Source organism: Bufo gargarizans, chromosome 8, assembly GCF_014858855.1.
Source record: "Bufo gargarizans isolate SCDJY-AF-19 chromosome 8, ASM1485885v1, whole genome shotgun sequence".
In the NCBI taxonomy this organism is placed as follows: domain Eukaryota; kingdom Metazoa; phylum Chordata; class Amphibia; order Anura; family Bufonidae; genus Bufo; species Bufo gargarizans.
The window spans coordinates 174,925,421-174,939,644 of NC_058087.1; the positions used below are offsets into that span (position 1 = coordinate 174,925,421).

Sequence of the window (14,224 nt, forward strand, 5' to 3'; positions counted from 1 at the left end):
TCTTTGTGGATTTAAGGTATGCAATAAAACACAGGTAACCTTTTCTGTGTTTCAACTATATATCCGTGTTCCTGTTCCAACAAGAAACCTTCTTCATATCCTCTGTTGCAGTATTTCAACTGCTTGTTGGAACGCGAACACAGATATATAGTTGAAACACAGAAAAGATTACCTGTGTTTTATTGCATACCATCGTATATCAAAGATACTACAGACATCATAGCCACACTGGGAGAATTATATTATGAGGAACATTGGATTTTAGGCACCATGGATGTCAGTTCTTTATATACCATCATGGAACATAAACAGGGGATAGAGGCAGTATGTAAACAACTCATCACTTATTTTTTACATAAGGATCAAATTAGTTTTGTGTTGGAGGGGATCAACTACATCCTTCCTCATAATTATTTTGCGTTTGACTCAAAATTTTACCTACAGGAGAAAGGGATGGCCATGGGCACCAGCTTTGCCCCCCAGCTATGCAAATCTTTTTATGGCCCAATGCAAGGAAGATGTCATTTGACCACGGCTGGGGACAAGTCTGGTGCTATGGTGACGTTTTATAGATGATATCATCTTCATCTGGCAAGATGGAGAGGATAACTTAAATACCTTCCTACAGGACATAAACTTATCTTTTGTCATTAAGACAAGTAAAACACAAATTGAATTTTTGGATCTGAACATTAATATAGATCAACATAAGTTAATATGTAGCACATACCGGAAGCCAGTAATGAAAAAGAGCTACATCTTTACACCATGCCTTCTTCCGAGATGGCTTCTAAATATCCCTACAAGCCAATTCAGGAGAATTATGCGTAACTGCACGAACCGGGAACAATTTGAACGAGAGGCTATAATTCTTAAAGAACAATTTGTAGCAAAACACTATCCCAATCAATCGTTAGAAATTTCCTTGGGTAAAGTGCGAGATATGAATAGAAGTGACTTTTTTATACTCACACAAAGAAAAACGTGAAAAAGATGACACTTTCCGGATCATATTACCATTTCATTCTGAATATAGGTCAGTTGAAAAAATAATACGTAAGTACTGGCATCATCTTTTACGGGACAAGATTATTGGTCCCAGCTTACTAGCACCCCGCAGATAACATACACCAGAGCTCCCAATATAGGTCTCAAGGTGGCACCAACATTTAAAATAAACTAATTGGAAATATATCAAACTGGCTGATATCAAAAGGCTAACAAATTAAAAAAATGGTGTGGTGTTAAACAGGCAGGAAGTACTCAAACCCATACGCAGTTGTGCATATATAAACAGGGGAGCAAATCCTGCACTTGTGGCCCATTGCTAATGGCAATCCCAAGCAAAAATGCATACTGTGGAGGATGCCCGCGGCGGACCACAAGTACCACAATAGACATCCTACACAAGATAGCAATTATGTTGATGTTATAATCAATATAACAATATAATAATAGCAAAGACAGGTGCACTCTGCAGACTTACTAAACCCTCAAACTGATGATAAAATTGAGAGATTATCTAGGAGGACATGTCTGAGCCTGAGCACCTCCCTCCTCCCATTGCTAGCATGGTTTCATGCTGGAGGTAACTGGTGAGTTGTCTGTGAGTTGGACCTTTACGCTCCTGTAATTTGCCCACTGGCTCCTGGTATTGCCCATACAGCTTAGGTAGGTGAGTGTTAGGACCCGAGCTACTTGAGAAACCTTGGCGCGGTGCTTGGGCTCAGACATGTCCTCCTAGTAGAACATGTTGGCTAATCTCTCAATTTTATCAACAGTTTGTGGGTTTAGTAAGTCTGCAGAGTGCACCTGTCTTTGCTATTATTATATTGTGACATCAAAAGGCTTCCATTGGTGTGGCAGGTGCAATAACTGCAAAGTCACTACTTTGATAACAGAAGTAAGATCGACACAAAAGTCATTTTATTTTAAAATTAAAGAAGGCCTCACTTGCTATTCAACAGACGTCATCTACCTGTCACAGTGCCCATGTTCCAAACAATATGTAGGTAGAACAAAAAGACCATTTTAGAAGAGGGTAGCTGAGCACATAGCAAATATTAAAAAGGCTTTCAAATACATACTGTATCTAAACATTTTAGAGACCATCACAATAGTGACCCCTCCACACTTACCTTTGTAGCCTTTGAAAAAATTTGAAGATCCTGGAGGGGCGGAAACCATATAGCACGCATGTCCAGAACCGAATCAAAAAGGATCTTCGAATTCGACACTTTAATTCCGACAGGTCTCAGTGCAGAAATGGAGTTATTTGGGTTCTTGTAGATATGGGCTGGGTGCCAATCTGGGACGGGACATCGAGGTCCGGCTGTATACCAGCACCTCGATCTCCTCTCCCGGGTAGGCTCCCAGCCCCACACCAATTCTGACAACTGTCCCATCTATATAGTGAAGAAGACATAAGAACATGAAGTTAACGCACTAATATAAGCAGTAAAATAAACACAATAAACTAAAAATTTAAAAACTGTAAAAATTATTTAAAAAAATTAAATGATTGAATACCATCTGAGACTATATAACCTCTATTTTCTAGGTCTGGTACACTGTTGGTATATTATTGATTTACTACTGTTATTGTTCTTTTTGCATTTTGTATAGATGTATAAGAATTAATATTTTCTCAATACATTTCCTTAAAAAAACATAAAAACCTAAAAAAACTGGTCCCATAAAAAAACTGTAAAAACGCACCACCAATAATAGTGAGTTTTTTTTAAACAATGGAAAGTTTGGTTTCTATACCTTGGATAAACTAATAATGTGCAATCATATACAAAGGGTATATATTTTACTTTCATTTTTATTTAATTTTTTCCCATTATTCTAAAACTATATATATTTTATATTGCAATCATCGCTAAAAGGAGAACACTTGCGAGCAAATTACACCTATTCTACTGCAATTGTGCAGATATCAACCAAACAGTCCACCATTTGAGTAAAACTGTAATATATTTATAGACGTTGCAGCATATCAGCAAGACTCCATTATAAAGAACTGTGTGTGGAGAAATATATATGTACAAGATTATACCAATTGCTGGATGTTTGGACTGTGGCCTGGTTAAATCACGTATTACTTTTTTAATATATTTATATATTTTTTTTATTTTTTATATTTTTATTATTTTTTTAGTTTATCAACTAATGACTATGGAGATTTTTTTATAGTGTTTGGGAACTACAATGATGTCTGTTTAGATATTCAGATAATAAATATATAATTTTACCTTTTACATCTTGTCTATCTATGCATTTGCCAGATATTTGAGTGCCTCCCTAACATATTTATTACTTATCCTCATTTTACTTTCGGCGGGTGTATTGTGGGACTGTGCACTGAACCATTGTTTCTTAAATTGGTGGAGCCACTGTTTTCTTTTCTTTCTTACCCATATATGAAGAATATTAGGTATCACCTTGTCAGTTTCGGCATGGGGTTTCTTGGGCCTACCAGAGGAAATTATTCTTAGGGCCCAACTTCTATATAATCAATAAAGTCTAAAAGGTTTTTAATTAAAGAAATAAACCCTAGCGGTAAGTGATTCGTTCCAAAGGCAGCTCCAAATGGAAATTTTTTCCTGAAACTTGAGGACCCACTATGGTTTTAGAGACAGGTCCACCAGAGGCTCCTGTGGTGCTCTGGTGGGCCCTTCTGACCTTCTGACACCTTGTAGTGCCTTGTAGGTCAAAGAAACTTTGTAAAACTCCTTGAAGAAATAAATGAATTTAAAGGGGTTGTCTGGAAAGTGATTTTTTTTAAGGTTCAAATGGCCAAAAAAAAACAACAATATATTCTCACTTTTCTGGTCCCCTGCCTTCTGGTCTCTACTTACTGGCCCCTCCTGACACACAGGAAAAGACCACTTAGATCAATCACTGGCAGTTACCTGTGCAAACAGTTTTTGGCTGAGGGGTGATTTAAAGACAATCGGAGACCTGGGTAGCATTGGATTTGGAGCAGGTGATCACTGAGGTATCAAATGGGGAGAACATAAATACCAATGTAGATGTTGCACAACAAAAGAAAAAAAAAAAAAAGAATAAAGAACGGCTGGTATCTGGGCTCATCCCTGAACCCAGACAACTCCTTTAAATATAAAATTTGACAAATTAGGAAATTAAAAATTTGTGCTACTGATGTGCTCTATATCTGAAGGCAGCTCCAAAAGACACATTTTATTAAACAGGTCTGTATTTATTTATTCTTTTACAATAAGATCTATTTATTCCAACAGCTTTATAATTATTATCCCTTCATTGGATCACTTCTGGGCCTGCACAACAAAATAATGCAGAACATACAAAATCTGAAAGATTTTATTCTAAACTTTGTAAAGAAACGAAGAGTAGAGTTCAGTGCCAATGACATCACCGGATACATCGATGCATATCTTATGAAACAGGAACAGGTGAGTTATGTTTGATTCCCATAGTAGTGCATGTCAGCACAATCTAACGTTAATAGATCGACATTACCATCACCTCACAAATATTGGCACATGCTGTATAGCCTTAGTCCTTTGCGCTTGAAGAATCATGAGGAAATTACACTTTAAACCTTACAGTTTTCTGTAAAACAACATAAGAGGTAAAGCAGAGGAGATAGGTTTTTATTAGTTTGATGCAAAGAATTTACTATATAGTTTTGGAAATGGAACCGGCTATGGATGGTGAGTAACATGTAGAATATTCATGTGATGTGTTTTCAGGAATCAACAAAAACTGAGACATATTTTGATGAGGAGAATCTGATTTATACAGTCCTGGATCTTTTCGGCGCTGGTACTGAAACTACATCTACAACGATCCGCTGGGGAATTTTGTTGATGATGAAGTACCCGGAGATTCAAAGTACCGTAACTGTTGCTAGATAGTAATTGTTGATCATTGAATATTACTATGTGAAGCCTCCAGTTACTCTAATGGTCCTCTTCTCATTTACTTGCCTTTTTGTGGTTTTGAATTGGTGTGAATTAATATGGGAAAAAAAACATAAAGATAAAAAACTGAATGCATATGTAATTACCTCATACAAGTCAGTAAAGCCACCTTGGTGGTCATTATGACCTTCAGTTGATGAATCTGCTCCAGCTTTGTATTCCCAAAAGTTATCCAAGTCTACTGTCGCATCTGCGTTTTTGCTGTCCAGTTTTGAGATCTGGCATGGGATCTCAAAACCAAAGCAAAGCGCTTACGTTATAATAATACAACCGGCTGTATCTGATTCATTGTATTATATAAAAAATTAAGAAGCCGGCACTAAAACCATTGTAAGTCAATGGGTACCATAATTTTTTGTGTCCGAAAAAAAAATGATCTGGCACCTTTGACTTACATAGTTTTTGGTGCCACATCCGGCTTCTTCAGTTTCCCATGCCGCACACAAAAACGCTGCTTGCAGCAGTTTTGTGTCCGGCATGGGAAAGCAACAAACCAGAACGGAATGCATTCTGGTGCACTCCGTTCCGGTTCGTTCAGTTTTGTCCCCATTGACAACGCAGATGTGAAAATAGTCTTAGACTATGAATGAACAGACAGAGGTAAAACCTCTCCAAACGAGCACTTCTTTGATAAGAGCACCCCTTTTTCTTGACTAGATTTACTGTGACATATTTCATGTATAGCATATTGGCCATCTTTATTGAGAAGATAATTTTCTAGAAGACCATTTATCAATACATTTTTGGGTGTGGAACTCCAAGAGATTTCACTGTTTTTTCAGGTCGAGCCACAATTTATCAATTAGAATGAGACCATTCCAGTGTAGGCTTGTTCCTTATATTGTATTGTCTACATTTCTAAATGTTCCAGGTCACCACCGTGTTCAGTAGATATACAGTATGTGTGTGTCACAGACGTACCGAGACATACAGACGTCCCGGTGACAGTGAGTGGCAGGAGATTTGTGAGACATGGTTTGATCTGACAGGTTTTCCTTGTGGATCAATAGGTGTCTGTGTTGTGTCTGGTAATGGCCACACTCCTTGCCTCCAGGTGTTGCTTATGTGGTCATTTAACCTTCCTTATTTATAGTTGCTTCTCCCACTATGCTGTGCGCTTTATAGCTTCTGTGCCTGTGGATTGTTTGTGCTTGGATCTCGGCTGAGTTCCCGGTGCTTTCATAGCCTCTTTGACGTTAAGTCTTTCCTTTCCCTTTTGTATTTTGTTTGGGTTCTGTGTGTTGCATTTTCCTATTGTTTGTATTAGGCATGAAGTAGACTCCTGTTCGTCCTTCCTTTTGGAGGAACAGGTAGTCTTGTCCCTGCCATTAGTACCAGGGTCCTATAGGGCTAGATAGGACTCTAGGTATTCTTTCGTATGAACTCCATCTTACTTCCCTAGTTCTCAGGCCTGATTCCCTGTTTTCCCCTTCCCTTCTATGCTCGGTGTGGTGTTTCACTCCAACACCGAAGCGTGACATTATAAACTGCCTTAACTGTCATTTTTTGTTTGTTTGTGTGCAGCCATGGATCCTATTGCTGCCCTGGCAGGTCATCTACAAGGGCTGTCTTTGGAGGTAGCTGAACTCCGCACGACAATCTCGCAGATGCGGAGATCAAAGGCTGTTGGTCCTGGTGGTAGTGGTGGAGACCAGGCCTATCTGGATCCTAAAGTTGCCCCCCCAAACAGATTCTCTGGGGGACGTTATAATTGCATTTTAGTCTATGTCCACACTCATCTGGGGATGAGAAACAGAGAGTCAGTGTGATTATTTCCTTGCTTAAGGGGGATGCGCAGTCATGGGCTTTTTCTCTGCCGACCGGATCATAGTCTCTCTGGTCGGTAGATTAATTTTTCTAAGCTTTGGGTCTTATCTATGATGATCCAGATTGGACCTCTCTAGCCGAAACCAAGCTGCGCTGCCTTCGTCAGAGTGATTATTCCACTGAGATGTATTGCTCTGAGTTTAGGAGGTGGGCTACGGATACGGAGTGGAATGATTCTGCCCTCCATAGCCAGCTTTGTCAAGGGTTATCAGAGAGGCTGAAAGACGCTTTGGCCCTTCATGAAACCCCAGTGTCTCTGGAGTCTGCTATGTCTCTGGCTATAAGCATTGATAGACGCCTGAGAGAGAGATCTAGGGGACCCCACTCTCAGGACATACTATCACATGATGTATCATCTTCCTTTGACACGCTACTCCCGGGTTTATGTTTGGGAACTGTATGGTGAACAGACGCCACTGTACGGCATCAGTCTGAGGCATCTGTTAATGCATACATTTTTGGTATGCAATAAATGGATGGCAAAAATAGGACGTGAACCCGGCCCTAGTGTCAGAATTAGCACCAGTACACATTGGAGCAGCGTGGCGGATAGGGGAGGCTGCCATGTACTGACAGAGCGCTACCTGGTTCTGGTGGTCAGGGATGAGGACTGTGTTTCCCAAGGATCATTTTCTACTGGGAAATACAGTGCACAGTATAATACACTAGAATCTATATAATATAAAGATATTAGCCCTACCCCTGAATGATAATACAATTAGGTGATCATTTATTATATAGAAATACGTCTATGTTAGGCGTATTTCTGACACAGATTGTGGCGCAAAGGTCCTTAGCACAGCAAGATGCATATTTTTTCCGCTTATGCCAGGTCTAAAACAGGATGGCGTGGGCAGGGAAAAAAAGGAAACAGTTATGGCCATCCAGTTATTGGATACCACCGCCATACATTGACCGGATAACACCTCTGCACAGTGAACGGATAACACCACCATACTGTGACCGGATAAAAGAGTATAAGAAGACACAGTACAGGGAATGATTAGGGGCACTGCACAGGGTGTGATAAAAGGGCACAATGCAGGGTAAAAGGGGATACAGTACGGGTTGAGGGGCACAGTACAGGGTGGGGGGCACAGTCACATGACCTTGTCACATTAGAAGGTCCTTATGGTGAATGCGGTTCATACGGCACCATAATGAGAGGCAGAGGAGTGAGACAAGGGTGTGATTATGTGGCTAGAGATAAAAAATGTAACTGTCTGCCAGTACAGGCCCCAAAAAAAATAACTGGATTCTGTGGCTGTAGGTACATTAGGCAGTCACAGGTTTTTCAGGTTTGCCTGCCATTAAAGTGAATGGGGCCCGCTGCGAACACATTTGGTCGTGAACGTGCGTTCGCGAATCGTCCCGGCTGATGTTCGTCCATCACTGGTGTTAAGGACTCTATGTCAGCTTGTAGTACCTGTGCACGCGCTAAGGTAACACATACTCAGCCGTCCGGATCTCTACTTCCATTGCCCATCCTGTACAGACCATGGAATCACTTATCCATGGATTTTATCACTGATCTACCTAATTCTTCAGGAAAGACAAATATTCTGGTGGTACTTGATCGCTTTAGAAAAATGGTGCACTTTATAGCGTTGCCGGGCCTACCTAATGCTAAAACACTTGCAGAAGTGTTTGTTTCCAGATTCTGGAAGTCATTCTGTACCTGACTGGGGGTACACCTGTCCTTTTCTTTGGCTTTTCATCCTCAGTCAAATGGATAGATGGAGTGCACTAATCAGAGTCTAGAGACTTAGTTGAGATGTTTTGTCTCTGAGAACCAGGAGGAGTGGTCTTCGTTTTTGTCTTTGGCAGAATTTGCCATAAATAATCATAGACAGGAGTCCACTGGGAAGTTGCCTTTTTTTGGGGCATATGTATTTCATCTGCAGTTTGTATTTCATCCTGAGGAGTAACATTTTTTGTCATCGTTGTCATCTATATGGTGGAAAATTCAAGATAACTTGATGAATATGGGCAACAAGTATAAAGTTGTGGCTGACAGGAAACGTATAAATGGTCTGGACTAGTGATGAGCAAGCGCCAAAATATTTGTGTGCTTGGCCGAGCACCCGAGTATGTTGGAAGTCAATCAGGCACCCCCTGGTAGGAAGAGAAACGGGTGTCTGGTTTATAAAAATAAAAGCTTAAAAATTGATGGAAACACCATCAAAATGGTTTAGAAATAGCATTAAGAAGATAGCTGGATGCGTCTTAGACTCCTATTATGTACAACATACAATAGACAACAGCTGTATGCCAAAAGCCAGGTAAGTGCAAGTCATCAATCTATCCATGAGACAGATGATAGGCTTAGTCAGCATACCTTGCAATGGCAGCCTTGTGCACTATGAGATATTCCAAACCAGCTCTCATCTGACTGAGAACCAGTAAACCTCAAAGTTATTTTGCATCTGTTGGATGGCTTGGGTGGACCTGCCCACCTAGATCAATATCATGTACAAACTCATTTTCATAAACATGGGCATATGGGAAAGACATGAAAATGAGCAGAATCTGCCTTGTTTCTCAGCTGTCATAAGACTATGAAAACCAATAGAGGGCGCTATGCATAACTCAATAGCGCCCTCTATTGGTTTTCAATACGAATAGATGGAGAGAGTTGGGACCTCATATATATATGGGGACACCTGAGCTTGTTTAGCGTGCTGCTAAGCTTGTGCTGGAGCTGCAGAGTAGTGATTTAAAGGGGTTCTTTACTTTGGATATATTGATGATCTATCCTCAGGATAGGTCATCTATATCAGATTGGCAGGGACCCAACTGCCAGCACTCCCACACATAAGATGTTTAAAGAGAGCACATTGCTCATAAAAGCGCTGTGTTCTCTTCTCAGTTTACCTGCTCAACTTCAATATTGCAGCAGCAATCAGGTGAAATTACAGTTCCATCATCCCATTCACTTCAATGGGACAGCTTCCTCCTATTCACTTGAAGTAGACAGTAGGAAACTGAATAAAAACATGGCAGCTTATCCCTTAATTAAGCTATCCCTGGTGTAGTAAGTACACGTTACAGTGGAAGAATATGCATACATTGAATTGTATGGGTATGATTGTGCCAGTATATGCCACTATGTAACAAAATAATTTTTCTTTTGCTTTACAGAGAGGGTACAGGATGAAATTAAAACACATCTTAAACCAGGACAGTTGCCGACAGTAGAAGATAGAAAGAAAATGCCTTATACTGATGCAGTGATACATGAACTACAAAGGTTTGCCAATATTGTTCCACTGAACCTGTCACACACGACTCCAACGGATGTGTATTTTCGGGGTTACTGCATCCCAAAAGTGAGTTTAGTAAAGAAAATAACCCTATAATACCTCCTAACAAGTATCCAATGAATGTTAATGAAAGGGACCGCAATGGGGTCCACTGCTATCCCAATAATTACAGAATATGACAATTAAATAGTAAAAAAAAATGATAACTGATGATTTATTGTTCACAGGGTACAGAAGTTATTCCATTGCTGACATCAGTTCTGTATGACAAGACTCAATGGAAAACTCCATATCAGTTTAATCCCAATCACTTTTTGGATAAAGATGGGAAATTTGTCCGAAATGATGCATTTATGCCTTTTTCAGCAGGTTTGTAATGACCATGAAATAAATAATTGTACAGTTAACTTTCCCTGACCTCATGACTATATTAACAATGGAAATAATAGGGCACATTTATTAAGGCTAGCGTTTTAGGAGCAGGTCTTAATAAAGCCTTAAGCTGGTGGTGGTTCTGATGAAGGCCTCTCCATAATTGGGTGCATCCAGCGTCAGTTCTAAATGTAAGACAGCTTCCGAGCTGTCTTACATTTGGACCTTGTTCTAAGCCTAAAACAGGTGTAGAAAATGGTAAATGAGATGGGCCTGCTTGGCCCGTCCCCTTCGCCACCCATACCATGTCCAGAATTTTTGACCTGACGTGAGTGGGGAGAAGTCGCAGATTGCGCCACAACTAGCCATTGCACCGCAATCTGCACCTGTAATATGCCTAATTTAGTTGCATTTAGAATGATAAATGACCCCCAATATCTTCATGACATTTTTTTTTACTTCTTACCAATATTTTAGTTTCCAATTACAATCACGTGTAATAGGAACCCATAGTTATGAAATGTCCTTAAATGCATACCCTCAAGTGCCCCTCCTCAGGAAGATCAGCATCAGCACTGGAGAGCACATTATACCAAACCAACAGAGCAAATATTACAGTCCATCACAAAATACTGCCGTCAGCAGCATAAAATACATCCCCAAAAACTTCCACTGGCCAGCCATGAGGAGGACTTAGGCGGCCTCCTGGGCATCTGACATCGGGAAATTTCCCTGTAAGGTCTATAGCCAATCCGCCCCTGCCTACAAAACTAATGTTTCTATCGTAAAATTGCATGAAAACCTATATGGTTCAGTTATTATATTCTGTTTCTGCAGGAAGAAGAGCTTGTGCTGGGGAAAGCTTAGCCAAGATGGAACTTTTCCTGTTCTTTACTGGACTTCTTCAGGCATTTACTTTCTATCCACCACCAGGAGTTTCCAGAGAAGATTTGAGCCTCGTTCCCAGCATTGGATTCACATTGGTCCCCACACCATACAAGACGTGTGCCAAGCTAAACTATTAGTGCATGCAGAACAAGCAAGACAACACAAAAGACTATGCTGCTGTTGATTATAATTTTCTATCAGATTTTATGTAGTAGTTTTTTTAATGTTATTTTCACATATTTTAGGGTAAAACAGGTATGTTATTCAATCAAACAATGCCTACAATTTATAGTGGACTAGGGGCCAATGATAGTTATGAACATTTGTTTGCCCGACCATTGCTGTGTATAATCATGGTGCTGATTACCCAACAAATGTTTGGTCTTTTATTGAGGGAACGACTCTTGTACGTGGCATTAAAAATGTATAAACAGCGTATGTGCTGCAGGCAAACTGAACCTGTATGGGATCGAACAATGGTATTTCCCATTGTTTTTTCTCATACTAACCAGACACCAGTTATCATAATGTACCTTAATCGGAAGTTGTTGTTTAGTTTCAGTGGCATTGATAGCTTTGCTAAAATGTATCTTCACCCAAAAATAAAAACTGAAATATGTAAGATCCCAGCATGCCCTTTGCTTCTTAAATAAAATTAATACATACCGGTAAATTCAGAATACATTGAGGCCCATCTATAAGCATCTGTTAACCAATATATGATTATATAAATCAGTTGACAAACGTTTATGGGCAGGCAACAATACACTGTGAAGCAAAAGAAGTAAGAAGTGTGTTTCTAGATTGCTATTCTTGTATAATTCTGTCTTCTAGAGTGTACTCACACTACATTACATGTACCACAAATACTATACGGAGTGCTGTCCAATTCTATTAGTTGAAAAATAAAGACTTGACGGCGCTCTTGATTCCTTATGTGTAGTAACTACAGTATGCGTGGTATCAATCTTTTAGGCTCAGTTTTTTTTTTCTCCAGACTCTTAGCTTCTGAACTTAGGGCCATCCTCCCCTAGGCTTGCAGTTGCCACAGAATAACAAAAGTGAAGAAACAGCTGCCATGGGGTATACACAGAAATCGTGGAAAAATTTAGAACGGCCCCACCACAAAACTAAAGTCAACGTGGAACAGCTTCCAGTGAGCGACAGCGCTCCAAAATGTTATATAGCTTATATGTTCATTCATTTCTCCATTAAAGTGTGCACTGTGTACAATGTTTCGGGCCCTACATTAAGCTGAAAATACATCATCACAAATATTTCACATAACATAATGGATATTACAAAGAAAATAATATTAAAAGGGTATAGGTACATGTTAGGGGGGCTGCCGGAGAGTGTGTGGAGTATGGGAGCGGTAGTTGCCATGAAGATGGCAGTGGTACTTACAGATCACAGTGGCAATCTCCCTGTACAAGTCAAATATCATAATGAGAAAGATAGGGGCCTCCATGGTCGTACACTTACTTGGTTCTAACAACAAAGATAGCCGGCTGAGGTTCCAAAAACTAAAATCTTGCACTGACATAAGTATTCAGACCCTTCACTCAGGATTTAGTTAAAGCACCTTTTTTTTTTTTTTTAGAAACTACAGCCTCGAGGCTTCTTGGGTATGATACCACTAGGTTTGCACATCTGGATTTGGGGATTTTCTTCCATTCTTCTCTGCAGATCCACTCAAGCTCTGTCAGGTTGGATGGGGACCGTCAGTGGACAGCCATTTTTAGGTCTGTCCAGAGATATTTAATTGGGTTCAGTTAGGGCTCTGTCTAGCCCCATCAAGGACATTCACAAGTTGTCCCTAAGCCAATCCCATGTTGTCTTGGATGTGTGCTTAGGGTCATTGTGTTGTTGGAATTAAAATCTTCATACGAGATCTAAAACACTCTGGATCAGGTTTTTATTAAGAATATCTCTGTTCTGTGTTCTATATACAGTTGCAAGAAAAAGTATGTGAACCCTTTGGAATGATATGTTTTTCTGCACAAATTGGTCATAAAATGTGATCTGATCTTCATCTAAGTCACAACAATAGACAATCACAGTCTGCTTAAACTAATAACACACAAAGAATTAAATGTTACCATGTTTTTATTGAACACACCATGTAAACATTCACAGTGCAGGTGGAAAAAGTATGTGAACCCTTGGATTTAATAACTTGTTGAACCTCCTTTGGCAGCAATAACTTCAACCAAACGTTTCCTGTAGTTTCAGATCAGACGTGCACAACGGTCAGGAGTAATTCTTGACCATTCACTGTTTCAGTTCAGCAATAGTCTTGGGATGTCTGGTGTGAATCGCTTTCTTGAGGTCATGCCACAGCAACTCAATCGGGTTGAGGTCAGGACTCTGACTGGGCCACTCCAGAAGGCGTATTTACTTCTGTTTAGGCCATTCTGTTGTTGATTTACTTCTATGCTTTGGGTCGTTGTCCTGTTGCAACACCCATCTTTTGTTGAGCTTCAGCTGGTGGACAGATGGCTGTAAGTTCTCCTGCAAAATGTCTTGATAAACTTGTGAATTCATTTTTCCTTCGAGGATAGCAATCCGTCCAGGCCCTGACGCAGCAAAGCAGCCCCAAACCATGATGCCCCCACCACCATACTTCGCAGTTGGGATGAGGTTTTGATGTTGGTGTGCTGTGCCTCTTTTTCTCCACACATCTGGCCACAAACTATTTTGCCAGTACTGCTGTGGAACATCCAGGTGCTCTTGTGCAAACTCTAAACGTGCAGCAATGGTTTTTTTTGGACAGCAGTGGATTCCTATGTGGTATCCTCCCATGAAATCCATTCTTGTTTAGTGTTTTACGTATCGTAGATTCGCTAACAGGGATGTTAGCATATGCCAGAGACTTTTGTAAGTCTTTAGCTGACACTCTAG

The 14,224-nt window shown here is 40.1% G+C and overlaps 1 protein-coding gene across 1 annotated transcript in view; it reads left to right on the forward strand.

Moving 5' to 3' along the window:
• The window catches only part of LOC122945192 (cytochrome P450 2K6-like), a 147,705-nt gene extending 135,456 nt beyond the window's left edge, over positions 1-12,249 (forward strand). Inside the window, exons 11-15 of the mRNA XM_044304137.1 lie at positions 4,266-4,439; positions 4,740-4,881; positions 9,939-10,126; positions 10,288-10,429; positions 11,270-12,249. Of these exons, the coding sequence (XP_044160072.1) occupies positions 4,266-4,439; positions 4,740-4,881; positions 9,939-10,126; positions 10,288-10,429; positions 11,270-11,457 (834 nt within the window). The 3' untranslated portion in view covers positions 11,458-12,249. The remainder of the gene's footprint in view (positions 1-4,265; positions 4,440-4,739; positions 4,882-9,938; positions 10,127-10,287; positions 10,430-11,269) is intronic.
• The last annotated feature ends 1,975 nt before the right edge of the window (positions 12,250-14,224 follow it).